The sequence below is a fragment of the Leucoraja erinacea genome, chromosome 3, assembly GCF_028641065.1.
Source record: "Leucoraja erinacea ecotype New England chromosome 3, Leri_hhj_1, whole genome shotgun sequence".
Lineage (NCBI taxonomy): Eukaryota > Metazoa > Chordata > Chondrichthyes > Rajiformes > Rajidae > Leucoraja > Leucoraja erinaceus.
Genome location: NC_073379.1, coordinates 28,034,155 through 28,049,074, shown reverse-complemented (window position 1 = coordinate 28,049,074; position 14,920 = coordinate 28,034,155). Strand labels below are relative to the sequence as shown.

At 41.1% G+C, this 14,920-nt stretch overlaps 1 protein-coding gene across 5 annotated transcripts in view; it reads right to left on the bottom strand.

Moving 5' to 3' along the window:
- Positions 1-14,920, bottom strand: part of LOC129695419 (coiled-coil domain-containing protein 171-like) — a 254,013-nt gene that overhangs the window by 153,577 nt on the left and 85,516 nt on the right. For all 5 annotated transcript variants that reach the window (XM_055632349.1, XM_055632347.1, XM_055632346.1 and 2 more), the window contains exons 14-15: positions 11,607-11,774; positions 3,944-4,132 (exon numbers count right to left, since the gene is read on the bottom strand). In XM_055632349.1, the coding sequence (XP_055488324.1) occupies positions 3,944-4,132; positions 11,607-11,774 (357 nt within the window). The remainder of the gene's footprint in view (positions 1-3,943; positions 4,133-11,606; positions 11,775-14,920) is intronic.

Below are 14,920 nucleotides of genomic sequence, written 5' to 3'. Positions count from 1 at the left end.
ATTTAAAAAAAATATTATGGCACAGTGATCCAGCACAGAAATGGGCCCTTTAACCCAACTTGCCATGCCGACCAAGATGGCCCTTCTACACGAGTCACATCAGCCTGCGTTTGGCACATATCCTAAACGTTTTCTATCCATATCCATATCTATTTCAAATGATGTGATAGTACCTGCCTCAATTGCCTTCTCTGGCAGCTCCTTACATTTACCTACCACCCTCTGTGTAAAAATGTTGCCCCTTTGGGTTCCCTTTAAATCTTTCCCCTCTTATCTTAACACGTCTTCGTTCTTGATTCCTTCTCTGGGTAAAAGACTCTGCATTCACCCTATATATATTCCCTGCACTATTTTATATAACCTTCCAGAGCAGCCTACCATGCAGAACGTTATCAACGGCCTTACTGAAGTCCACCTAGACAACGCCTACAGCCTTCCCTTGTAAACCTTCTTGGTTACTTCATCAAAAGATTCAATCACATCCAGCAGAAATGATCTCCCATGTACAAAATTATGTTGACTATCCATAATCAGCCTCTGTCTATCCAAATTCACATGTATATTATCCCTCAGAATCGTCTTCAGTAACTTACCTACAACAGACGTTAGGCTCACTGGTCTAAAGTTCCCAGGCTTTTCCTTGCTACCCTTCTTAAATACAGGCACATTAGCCACCCTTCAGTAATCCAGCACCTCAACCGTATCAAATGAAATCATGGAAAGATGTCAAAACAACAGGGTTGTTGTAGTGATATTAACTTCTCCAATATTAACTAGGAATCCCTTACTGACTGGAGCTTAGATGGTGTAGAATTTGTCCAGTGCACCCAGAAGGGTTAAATAAAACCATATGTTGATAGTCCAACCAGGGACAGTGCCATACTAGTTTTGGGAATCTGCCAGGGCAGCTGACTGAAGTTTCAACGGAGGAGCACATTGGAAATATTCATTATAAGATCGTAGATTTTAAGATAATTATGAATAAGGATAAGAATGGTATTCCAATGAAAGTATGCAATTGAAAGAAGGTTAATTACAACAATACTAGGCAGGTACTAGGGAAAGTAGATAGGAAGTGGCTGCTTTGGGGTAAATCCCCTTCTGACATGTGGGAATTGTACTAAGGCCAGCTGGTTAGGATTCAGCGCCAGTGTCTTACTGTGAGAATAAAAGGTAAGGATAGGTCCAGGAACCTTGCATGGTTACATTTTGCAAACTTAGTCAAAAAGAAAAGAGAAGTGCATGCAAGGTTTGAAAGAATGGAATCAGGCAGGGCCTGTGAGCTGTCGGAAGGGAGAGTGGACGCTGGCGCGCTTTAGCTGCCGCTGCTCTCTCTTCACATTGTGTTTTTTGATTTTGTGTCTTTGGAGCGATTTCTATCTTTAATTTGTATATTGATGATGTCCTTATTATTTATTTTTCTCCGACTATATGTTTTTTTCTCTTCTGTTAATCTTTGTAAGGTGTCCTTGAGATTGGAAAGGCGCCCGAAAATAAAATTTATTATTATTATTATTATTATTTGAGGAATCTAAATAAAGAGGAAAGAAGTATGCGAATAGAAGGGCCAATAGGGGCCATAAAATGGCTTTGGAGAGTTAATCACAAAACTTCATACACTCTATTAAAAATAGGAGGGTAACCAGGAAGAAGGTTGGACCGCTGAAAGCATCTCGGGATGTAGGAGAGGTACTGAAGTATAGCGTATCTGTTTTTACCAAGGAGCAGGACATGAAAGCCAGTGAGATCTGTATGGAGAATACTAATGTGCACGGGCAGTTTGCGATTAAGGCTGTTGGGGCTCTCGAACAGCATTAAGGTGGATAAATCCCCAGGACCTGAAGGGATTTATCACAGGTTACTCAGAAAGGCAAGAGAGGAGAATGAGGGAGGCTTGACAAAGATCTTTGCTTCTTCTCCAGCACAGGTGAGGTTCCAGAGGACTAGAGAATTGCTCATTTTGTTCCTTTATTTAAGAAAGAGAGTAGAGGGAATCCAGGGATTTATAAACTGGTGAGCCTCATGTCAGGAAGCTATTGGAGAGGATTCTGTAAGATAGGATTTACTCCAATTGGGAAGAGAATGACCTAATTAGGGACGATCAACGTGGCTTTGTACGTGCCAGGGCGCGTCTTATTAACTTGATCGAGTTTTTTGAGGAGGTGATGAAGGTGATCGATGAGGGTAGGGTGGTGGATGTAATCTATATTCATTTTTGTAAAGGGCCTGTCCCACTGTATGAGATAATTCAAGAGCTCTCCCGAGTTTAAAAAAAATCAAACTCGTGGTAAGTACTTAGAATGTACGTAGCGGCTATGTCGAAGCTCGTGGACGTCTCGTAGCGGCTCATAATGCTAACAGCAGGTACTCGGGAAACGCAGTAACTCGTGAAGTTTTTTCAGCACTGTGAAAAATGTCCACGAGAGCCCCGAGTACCTACGAACGGCGATTACCGTAATTCTCCGAGTTCGAATCAGGGGAAACTCGGGAGAACTGTTGAATTACCTCGTACAGTGGGACAGGCCCTTAAGGCATTTGATAAAATTCCTCATAATAGACTAATATAAAAGATTAAATAGCACAGGATTCACATTGATTTGGTTGTTTTCAGAATTGATTTATTGATAGAAGAAAGAGAAATGTAGTGGAAGGACAACATTCAGGCTGGAAGTCTGTAATTCTGGTTAGGCTGCTTTTAGAGTATTGCATGCTGTTCTGGTCACCCCATTACAGGAAGGATTAGCAGAATTTTGGAAAGGGTGTTGTCTACATGGACTTCAGTAAAGCAGTTGGCAAGGTCCTTCATGGAAGATTGGTGGAAAAAAATTGTCATAGGGTATACGGACACAAAATTGCCTTGATCATAGACAACAGAGGATAATGGTGGAGAAATGCTGGTCTAACTGGAAAAAATTGGATAAAATATAGGTGACCTAATTAATAAGTTTGCAAATGATATAAAAAAATGGTGGATTTGTGGTTTGCAATGAAGGTTGACAAAAAAGATACAGTAGATATGGATCAGTTGGTAATCTGGGCAGAAAAAAATGCCAGATGAAGATTAATTGGGGCAAGTGTGAGGAGTTGCATTTTGTGAGGTCAAATGCAAGAGGAATGTATAAAGCAAATGGAGGGATGTTTAAGAATGATAAACAAAGGGTCTTGGGATGCTTGCTCATAACTCTCTGAAAGTGCAAACACAACTGGATGGAAAGATACTAGCATGGATAACAGGTTGGCTGGATGACAGGTGGCAATAAAGGGGGCTTTTTCCAGTTGCCTGCCAGTGACTAGCAGCGTTCCATAGTGGTGCTGGGGCCGCTACTCTTCACGTATATAAATAGGGAATTGAAGGCTTTGTGGCCAGGTTTGCACAGAGTTGGGGAACTGTAAGCTTGGAGACTGTGGAAGGGATGAGATAGGTGATGAGAATAGTCTGGTAGATGATGGCCTGGTATTCGTCTGTGGGGTCTGGGTCATGGTCAAGGGGTAGGTATGAGGAAGTGTCCGAGAGCTGGCGCCTGGCCTCAGAATGGTAGAGGTCAGCCTGCCAAACTACAACGGCACCTCCCTTGTTGGCGGATGTGATAACAATGTTGGGATTGTTGCTGAGTGAGCGGAGGACGGTTCACCCAGAGGGGTGGAAATTAGAATGGGTGAGTGGAGAAGTCAAAACAATTGGGCCAAACACAGTCAGGTGGGATTAGTGTAGATAGGACATGTTGGTCGGTGTGGGGAAGTTGGATCTAAGAGCCTGTTTCCACACTGTATGATTATATGACCATGAGTAACAATACGAGTTGAGAATAAATTGGATATTTGCAGATTTTTTCAGTTAATTTTGACTTTGGATGTAAATGTAATCATGCTCAGAAATATATTGAGGACAACTAAAGGAAATGTTATTCCTGCAAGCATTGTCAATTCCGTTATATTGCAGTACCTGTGCCCTTGAATGAACCTCCCCAAGGAGTTCAGAATAATGCTGCTCCATTTCATTTTTCTGTTTTTGCCAAGTAGCCTCTCGCTCTTTCATCTGTTCAGTTAGTTTATTGAAGGTAGTTTCTTGACTTTGCTGTAGCTGCTGTATAGTTTCTTCCTTATTTCGACAAATGTGCTCCAAGTAGGACTCCTGTAAATTCCAGAATTAAAATTGTAAGCCTGTGATAGGACTGGGTTAGAAATAAGTATGTATAGTCGAATGCATCAGTATAGCATTATGATTACAGTCAATAAGCTTACTTTGGAAAAAACATAAATTGCACAATGGAGTTGATTGACCGTGATTTTACGTAGGATAAATTTCCTAAACAATCACATCTTAACCATTTATAATGAAAATTGTAACAAGTTTTGAAATAAAAACAAAGGCTTCTAGAGGCAAATAATCAAAATATATTTACATCATATCTGCTGTCAAGATTACCAGGTTACAGAATATTAAAAACATTAATACCTGTACCATGTTTGCATTGTAATAATGCAAGACACCAGGTGATTCAATGAGAGAGATGTTCAGAACCAGTTTGTGAACCACAGAGTTTAGTATTTACAGTTAAGACAATTTAATAACTTAGAAGTCCTCAATGCCTCGAGTTCATGATTCCCTTACCCTGGGGAAAAAAGGCGATGTGCATTTACCTTATCTATGCCCTTCATGATTTTACGCAACTATAATATCCGTCTAAAGAGTCTCGTCCCGAAAAGTCACCAATTCCTTCTATCCAGAGATGCTGCCTGTCCCGCTGAGTTACTCCAGCATTTTGTGCCATCTTCTATTATACCACCACTCAGTCCTGCACACCAAGGAACAAAGTTATAACTTGCCCAACCTCACTATAAAGCTCAGGTCTGCAAGACCTGGCCACAACCTCAAATCTTCTCTGCCCCTTTTCCAGTTTAATGGCATTCTTCCTACAGCAGGAGGGCTAAAACTGAACATGATATTGAACAAAAGGAATAGGTGATGTTTCGGGTCCAGACCCTTCTTCAGACTGAGAGTGAGGGGCGAGGGAAACTACAGGTATGAAAAGGTACAAAGAACAAATAACTGAAAGGTATGAAAAGAACAAATCAAAGTCAACAATGATGATGATTAAAGAAAGGTGGAACCCACAATGGTCCATTGTTCGATGTGGAAAAGGTGATAACGAGTGGATACAAACAGTGAAACTAAACAAAACGACAGTGAAACTAGTAGGACGACTAGGATTGGGGAGGTGACACAGAGAGAGGGAATGCAAGGGTTACTTGAAATTAGAGAAATCAATATTCATATTGCTGGGTTGTAAGCCACCCAAATGAAATAAGAGGTGTTGTTGCTCCAATTTTCATTTGGCCTCACTCTGACAGTGGAGGAGGCCCAGGATAGAGAAGACAGTATGGGAATGGGAAGGGCCGTTAAATGTTTGGCAACTAAGAGATCGCATATGCCAAGGCGGACTGAGTAAAGGTGTATAGCGAACCAATCGCCCAGTCTATGTTTGGTCTTGCCGATATATAGAGGTCCACATCTAAAACAACGGATGCAGTAAATGCAAGTTAACCTCGGCCTCATGAAAAGACTTTTGGGATCATTGGATAGAGTCGAGGGACGAGGTAGTGGGACAGAGTTGCATCTCATGGGGTTGCAGGGTAAGTACCCATTGTTATCTGGACTACACCTCCTCCCACCCTACCTCTTGCATAGATGCCATGGTTTCCATCTGCTATCATAGATGGTTCCCTCATCTGCATCTCCTCTGTGAACTGTAGTTCTGTCCTCATTCCCCCTCCCAGAGTTCCCCATGTCCTTACCTTTCACCCTACCAGCCTCTGCATCCAACACATCATTCTCTGATATTGAATGTATAAGGCGTATTTAATAATTGTGCAAATTACACTAAAGTGGGTGGTATTGCAGATACAGTAGCAAAGCTGGTTATCAAAAATTACAACATGATCTTGATCAGTTGGACAAGTAGGATAAGGATTGGTTAATGGAGTTTAATTCAGTTAATTGCAAGCTATTGCATTTTGGGAAGTCGAACCAGGGCACAACCTTCACAGTGTTTGGCAGGGCTCTGGGGAGAGGGATCTAGGAGTGCAGGCACATAGTTGCTTAAAAGTGGCGTGACAGATAGATAGGCTGTCAAGAAGGCTTTCAGCACATTGGCCTTTTATCAGTCAAGGTACTGAGTATAAAAGTTAGGATATTATGTTACAGTTGTGCAAGATGTTGTTGAGGCCACACTTGGAGTACTGTGTTCAGTTTTTGTCACCCTGAAATAGGCAGTATGAAAGATATTTGTTAAGTTAGAAAGCGGGCAGAGAAGATTTAGAAGGATCTTGCCAGGACTTAAGGGCCTGAACTATAGGTAGAGACAAGATATAGGAGCAGAATTGGGCCATTCAGCCAATCAAGTCCACTTCACCGTTCAATCATGGCTACTCTGCCTTCTCCATGCAACCTTTGGTGCCCTACCGAATCCAGTACCCATCAATCTCCACTTTAAAAATGTCTTGGCCTCCTCAGCTGTTAGTGGCAATTAATTCCACAGATACATCACACTTTGGTAAAAGAGGATTTCAGTATAGGAGTAGAGAGGTTCTTCTGCAGTTGTATAAGGCTCTGGTAAGACCACATCTGGAGTATTGTGTACAGTTTTGGTCTCCTAATTTGAGGAAGGACATCCTTGTGATTGAGGCAGTGCAGCGTAGGTTCACGAGAAATTGATCCCTGGGATGGCGGGACTGTCATATGAGGAAAGATTGAAAAGACTAAGCTTGTATTCACTGGAGTTTAGAAGGATGAGGGGGATCTTATAGAAAAATATAAAATTGTAAAAGGGATTGAACAGGCTAGATGCAGGAAAAATATTCCCAATGTTGGGCGAGTCCAGAACCAGGAGCCACAGTCTTAGAATAAAGGGGAGGCCATTTAGGATTGAGGTGAGAAAAAAACGTTTTAACCCAGAGAGTTGTGAATTTGTGGAATTCCCGGCCACAGAGGGCAGTGAAGGCCAAATTGATGGATGAAGAGAGAGTTAGATGGAGCTCTAGGGGCTGATGGAATCAAGGCATATGGGGAGAAGGCATGCATGGGTTATTAATTAGGGACGGTCAGCCAAGATCACAATGAATGGCGGTGCTGGCTCGAAGGGCCGAATGGCCTCCTCCTGCACCTATTTTCTATGTTTCTATGCTTCTAAGAAGCTCCTCCTTATCTCCATTCAAGTTGGGAAACCTAGGACTTTTTTCCTTGGAGAGCAGGAGGATGAGGGGTGATCTTATAGAAGTGTATAAGATCATGACGGGAAAAGATAGGGTAGATGCACAGTCTTTTACCCAGAGTTGGGAATCATGATCCAGGGGACATAGGTTTAAGGTGAGAGGGGAAAGATTTAATAAGAATCTGAGGGACAACATTTTCACACAGAGGGTGTTGGGTATATGGAATGATCTGCTTGAGAAGGTAGTCGAGGCAGGTACTATAACAATAGTTAAAAGACATTTGGACAGGTACATAGACAAGAAAGGTTGAAAGTGATATGGGCCACTGGGATGTGTCGATAGGGCACTTAGTCGGCTGGAGCAAGTTGGGGCGGAGAGGCCTGTTTCCAAGCTGCATTACTCTATTTTCACTAGCTTCAATTGACCAGTCACATCTTCTCATCCCCACCCCTTTCCAAAAACCACTCCCTCTGCGACTCCATGGTTACACCATCCCCTCCCACCTAAACCATCTCCTCCGCAGGTACTTTCTACTGCAACCACGTTGCACAAATAAAACCCGAAACCTCCTTCCACGCATCTGCCAATGGACTTTCCAGGTGAGACAGAGATTCACATGCGCCTCCTTGAACCTCATCTGTTCTCCGTACCTTCTCTCGTATCTCACCTCTTCTCTCCTCTCCTCATTTCACAACCTTTTGTCCTATTACCAGCACTGGCCTTTCTACTCCAATCAGTCTGAAATGCCGCCCATGTTCTCCAGTGATACTACCTGACCTGCTGAGTTACTCCAGCCCTTTGTGACTTTATCTATAAGGAGCTATTGGACAAACGCATCCAGTGTAGGAAGCTGAGGGGTGATGGAAGTGTATCAAATAATGAAACCCGAGTAGATAAAAAGTCAGTCTTTTTCCCAGGGTGAAAATGTCAAATACTAGTAGACATAGGTTTCAGTGAGAGACAATAGACAATAGGCAATAGATGCAGGAGAAGGCCATTCGGCCCTTCGAGCCAGCACCACCATTCAATGTGATCATGGCTGATCATCCATAATCAGTATCCCTTATTCTTAAACTGTGGCCCCTGGTTCTGGACTCCCCCAACATCGGGAACATGTTTCCTGCCTCTAGCGTGTCCAACCCCTTAATAATCTTATATATTTCAATAAGATCCCCTCTCAGCTTCTAAATTCTAGAGTATACAAGCCCAGCCGCTCCATTCTCTCAGCATGACAGTCCCATCATCCCGGGAATTAACCTTGCGAACCTACGCTGCACTCCCTCAATAGAGGAGGGAAGTTTAGATTCAGATTCAGATTCAATTTCAATTGTCATTGTCAGTGTACAGTACAGAGACAACGAAATGCATTTAGCATCTCCCTGGAAGAGCGACATAACAAATGAAGGGGATCGTCACTATTTTTTCCCATTCTAGGGAGACACAGGGCGTCGCGGTGTGATTTAACAGTCAAATCAAGAGCGTTTATTTGGCAAATATACTTAAAATGGAACAATGAAACTCTTACTTGCAGTAGCATAACAGGACTATAAATATTGTATTCATCGAAAATGCAATAACCAAAAAATTGATAAATTTAATATAAAACACACCCATGTTAGTGTAAAACAAAAGCCCAAAGTTCCCAGTGAAACCAAGGCAGTTTGTAGATCGTAGGTTAGCTGGTGTTTGCAGTGTTCGAGAGCCTGATGGTACTTGGAAAGAAACTGTTCCTGAACCTGGAAGTTATAGTTTTCAGACTCCTATGCTATCTTGCAGATGGCAGGAGTGAAAGGAGAATGTGGCAAGGTGTGGGTCCTTGAAGATGTTGGCAGCCTTTTTGAGGCTGTGCTTCCTATGATGGTGGGGAGGCTAGTACCCCACAATGGGCGGTGTTCACTACTTTTTGTATTCACCTTCGTTCCTAGGCATCCAATATGCTCTCTACCATACACCTGTGGAAGTTGAAGAGAGTATTTGTCGACATACCAGATTTTATCAATTTTCTAAGGAAGTAAAGGCATTGATGGGCTTTCTTTATGATTGCATCAATGTGCTGGGTCCCGGACAGATCTTCAGAGATATGCATGCCCATGAATTTGAAGTTGTTGATTCTTTCCACCACAAACCCATCGATGATGAGAGGTTCATGGATCCTCTGCCTTGCTCTTTTCTCAAGTCAACTTGGTCTTACAGACGTTGAGAGCAAGGTTGTCATTCTGGTAACATTCAATCAGACAATCAAACTGCCTCCTATCCTATTCATCAGTGCTGTAATTCATTCAACAATAGTGGTGTCATCAGTGAATTAAAGGATGGAGTTGGAACCATATCTGACTACATAGTCACGGGTAGAGAATGCGTAGAACAGGGGACTGAACCCATAGCTTTGTAGTGCCCCTGTACTGATGGTTCTCAACGATGAGGTGCTGTTACCAATTCGTACTGATTGAGGTATGTTGATGAGGAAGTCGAGGATCCAATTGCAAAGGGATGCACAGAGATCCAGTTCCTTGAGCTTGGTAACAGGCTTAGAGGGGATGATAGTGTTGAATACAAGCTGTAGTCAATGAACAAATGCCTGACGTATGTGTTCTTATTATCCAAGTGATCCAATGCAAAGTGGAGAGCCAGCGAGATCGTATCCCCCATAGATCTATTGTGGTGGTTGGCAAATTGTACTGGATCCAGGTTCCTGGTAAGGTAGGAGATGATATGCACCACAGCCAACCTCTCAAAGCACTTCAAAGTTTAAAAGGAGATTTGAAATGCAAGTTTTTTTTATTACTTATCATGGTAGATGCCAAGAACATGCTGCCCAGCGAGGTTGAGGAAGCAGATGCGATAACAACGTTTAAGATGGCATTATACAGGCACCTGAACAGGCAGGCAATGGAGGGATGCAGACCATTTAGAGTCAGATGGAATTTGCTTAACTTGGCATCATGGTCACCACAGATTATGTGGGTGGGAATTTTTACGTAGTCGGAGGCGTGTTTGCTGCTGGGATTCTTGCGCAGAAGCTTGTAGTTTTTTAGTTTTAGTTCGGAAAAAGCATGGAGGGATGGCATAGCTTTCGACCATTTTCTGAGCTTTCCAACATGTCAGGGCTTTCTAACATTTCGGTGCCACAGGCTGGAGTTTGACTACGAGTAAGATTCAAATGTACTTAACAAGAAGAAGTTCAGATGAAAATCTTACTGTTTTACTACGACAATAAAAAAACTATTAATCAAGAGTCCGTGTTCTGAAGATTTATCTTTGGACGGCTTTGAATGTCTCGTGGAGAGTTCCCATGCGTAAACAACGCTATCTCCTTGTCTTCTCATAGTGGCTAAAGGGAGAAATTCCTTGAACGATATAACAATCTGCCACTACACCTGTCCAAATGTCTTTTAAATGCCGTTATAGTATCAGATTCAACTACCTCCTATAGCAGTTCATTCTATATACCCATCACCCTGTGTGAAAAAGTTGCCCCTGATTCCTATTAAATAAATCTTTCACCTCTCACCTTAAATCTATGTTCTCGGGTTCTTGATTCCCCTACTCTTGGTAAAAGAGTCTGTGCATATGCACCATCTATTTCCCCTCATAATTTTATATACCTCTATAAGATCACCCCTCAATGTTCCAGCATTACTGGACCAATGCTGCCAAAAACAGAATTGAAACTGCACAACTTATTTCATCTGACTCCTATTATTTAAAGTTGGTACTAAGTTTAAGTCCCACACATCACAAGGTTATCATAATCAATTAAATTATGTAACTAAATCAAACGGTATATCATCACAAAAACAGGATATTCTATCTACCGTGTTGAGGCCAACTGTTGAGTACCCATCAATAACAAGCCGATTTTCCATCTCTTGGTGTTTGAAATCTCATTGAGATAGGGAGGGAGGAGATGTAACCCAGATCAGCGGATTCATAGTTGATGTCTGTTGATAGTCTGCCCCCAGTCTCCACCACCAGCTCAGGCAGTGCATTCTAGATACAACTATCCTCTGGGTGAAAAAAAATTATACCCAGATCCCCACCAAATCCCCTACCTTAAACCTGTGCCTTCTGTTGCTATGGAAATGTGTTATGGTATGGGGCTTTCTATAAATTGCCCCATAACTGCCCTTCAATTTATTTCAAACCTCAGCCACCTCCACATTCCAGCCCAGTCGACCCATTCTTTCATCATATGTCAGTCCTGCCATCCCGGGAATTAACCTGCAGCACTCCCTCAATAGCAATAATGTCCTTTCCTCAAATTAGGAGACCAAAATTGCACAAATAGGATTTTCTTCTTGAAAATGATTAACTAGCAAGTTTTTTTTGTTTAAATCATGCCGTAATACCATAAATCTTCTGGCTTTGGCTCAATAATTTAAAACTTCAGTTACCTTTTCATTGGCCTTGTTAAGATCTGAAATGAAGGCATCAACATTTTCTTGCAGAATAGAGCACAGTTCTGGCCAGGAGAATTTTGACATCATGCTATCTGGTTGTTTCATGACTACACAGCCTGCTGTCAGACGCTGGTACAAGCCGTGAAGAAAGGTCAGCTTTTCCTATGAGATAAACATGAGTGTTAATACAGTAGTGATCCAAAAATGCTGTAAACAGCAGAAAAACATATAATAAAATCAGATAAAAAAGATAATTGAAGCATAGCTATAATAAAGAGAGGGCAGCAGAAACTAATGATCTGACATAAATATAGCCCAACAACATAGAATTCCGATCACATAAACAACTTGGCAGCTGGATTCCTCAACAACATTTTAATAGAGGCAACACTGTACCCACATTTAGAGTATAGTTAGAGTAGAGTTTTGGAACCATACTCTTTGAAATAGCCTTCTTAGGTTAGCTAATTAAGTGGACAATGCTATTGGATAAATCAATATATGGTACTCAGATAATGTTGCAAAACTAATATAGATAATTGATTTTCTAAAAAGGAAAAAAATAAGCCAGATCTTAAAGGGGGAAAAAATGTCAGATATTAAAGGGAATCAATATTCTGATGAAAGCACTGACCTGAAGGTTTGACATTATATCTCTTTACACATGTTCTCAACCATGTCAACCTTTCCATGCTAATCCCATATACCAGCAATAAGCATACTATAGCCCTTTATTTCTTTTGTTTCCAAATACCTGTTCAAGCATCTTTTAAATTCTGTAATTGTAACTAGTGCAACAAATTCCTCTTGCAACTCATTCCTGATATTCACCACCCTCAAATGTGAACAACTTACCCCTCAGATCTCCTTTAAGTCTTTCCCCTCTCACATTAAAACTATACCCTCTAGTTACAGGTTCCTCTTCCCTTGGTAATATACTCTATCAGGCTTATCTATACCACATAATTTAATCAATCTGTATGTTCAGCCCTCAGCCTCCAGTGAGAATAAGCCTACCCGATCTTCTGAGGTGACAGAAGAACAGCTCAACATAACGGTTGGCTCAGATGAGTTCTCATCTGATCTCAGCTTGCGGTCCTTGGTGGATGCCAGGAAGGAGTAACTGGCCAGAATCGTGGACCAGGGGGAAAAGTGTATCGGAAAGGTGGTCCATTACGTTTTGGTGAGATAAGCTCTGGCCTGCAGGAGCGATGAGGCTGGTAGCCATGCAGGATAGGATGGCAGTAAAGATAAGTATTGGGGAAGGAGTAGTGGCTGTGGTACATGTCTGGGTCAGAACCTGGTCAAAGAGTAGGAGAGCGATTGGAATCACAGAGGCAGGCCAGTGAGAGGAGATCTCAAAGGCTGCACAGTGGGGCAGCGGTAGAATTGCTGCCTTACACTGCCAGAGACCCCGTTTCGATCATGACCATGGGTGCCGTCTGTACGTAGTTTGTACGTTCTCCCAATGACTACGTGGGTTTCCTCCCACATTCCAAACATGTGCAGATCCTTTTGGTGAATTGCCTTCCGTAAATTGTCTCTTGTGTGTAGGATGGAACCAATGTATGGGTGATCGTTGGTCGGCGCGGACTCGCTGAGCAGAAGAGCTGTATCCATGCTGTATCTCCAAACTAGATTAAATTAAAAAGAACTCCTATAGAGAGGAGTCTTCAAAGTGGCCATACTTTGAGGAGATTTGCTGTAGGGCAATAAGTTGGAGACACAAACACTGAAGATGCTGGAAACGTGAACAAAGAACTGCTGGAGGAATTCAGCGGCCAGGCAATATCTATGGTGGGGAATGAACAGGAAACATAATGGTAGCAGAAGGTCGTTTTATTCAGACTGGAGGACTATAACAAATAATGTGCCACAGGGATCAGTGATGGGTGCTCTGTTGTTTGTTATTTATGTTATGCGTTTAGGTAAAAAATAAGAAAGGAACAATTACTCTAATGGGATTATATTATAGGACACCCAATAACCAGGGGGAAGATAGAGGATCAGATATGTAGATAGATTACAGTGGATGCAAGATCCACAAGGATGTCGTAGCGGATGACTTTAACATCCCCAATATTGACTGGGACTTACTCAAGGCAAGAGCATTAGATGGGACAGAATTTGTTCGGTGTATCCAGGAAGGTTTCCTTACACAGTAATCTGACTCGAGGAGGGACCATACTGGATCTTATATTGGGAAGCGGTTCCAGCCAGGTGATTGGTGTTTTGGTTCAAAGAGCATTTTGGAGATAGTGATTAGAACATAATTTAAAATTTTGTTTTGAATAGGGACAAGTCTGGATGTCGGGGAAGGTACTTAAATGGGGAAACGCAATTACAATATCATTAGGCATGAGCTAAGGTGGGTAAATTGGGATCTGGTATTATTGGGTATGTCTACAGATGACATGTAGGAGTCATTTTTTAATTTTATTTTTTATTTTATTTTTTATTTTATTTTATTAGAAGTACAATCATATGGCACCAAAGTGCCTAATATATATTTTCATAATACATTTTATGTACAGCTTCTTTTATTTTTAATATTAAAGAAAGATTAGAATAAGAAAAAGAGATTAGATAGTAAAGGATAGAAAGACGTGAGATATATAGTGTGTGAAGAAAACGAAAAAAGACGGATGAGTGAAGAAAGTTGAGAAAAAGAAAATAGAAAAAAGAGAATAAAACAAAAAAAGTACGGAGATCATTGTTTATAATCTTGACCAACCCTCGTCCGGTCCTGAAACTTTTATTTTTAGAATTGTGTTGCACCATATGATTCCAAAAAGACGACAAATGGAGACCAACTCGTTATGAATTGGTCTGATTTATCCATTAGGAGGAATCGTATTTCCTCAAGATGTGCGGTGTCCAACATACTTGCAAATCCACATTTTAAGCGTTGGTATTGATGTCTTTTTCCAAAATTTAAGTTTTTTTTTTTTGCTATTATTTAACTATAGTTAAAAAATAAATTTTGAGATGTGTTCAATTTATTCCCATCTTCCATTACGCCACATATAATCATTTCAGTATTAGGTTCCATTCTTATCTTAAATAATTTTGTAAATATTTTGAAAATATCACGCCAAAATCTATAAAGTTTTATGCAGGAAAATAAGGAGTGTTATTTTGGGATAGACATTTATCACAAATGGCGGATATATTTGGATAAAATTTGTTCAATCTTGTTTTTGAATAATATCATCTATGTAAAATTGTAAATTGAATTAGATTATGTCTTACATTAATCGAATATTTGTGAATATTATATCGTACTTTTCCCATGTAACCTTCGTAAT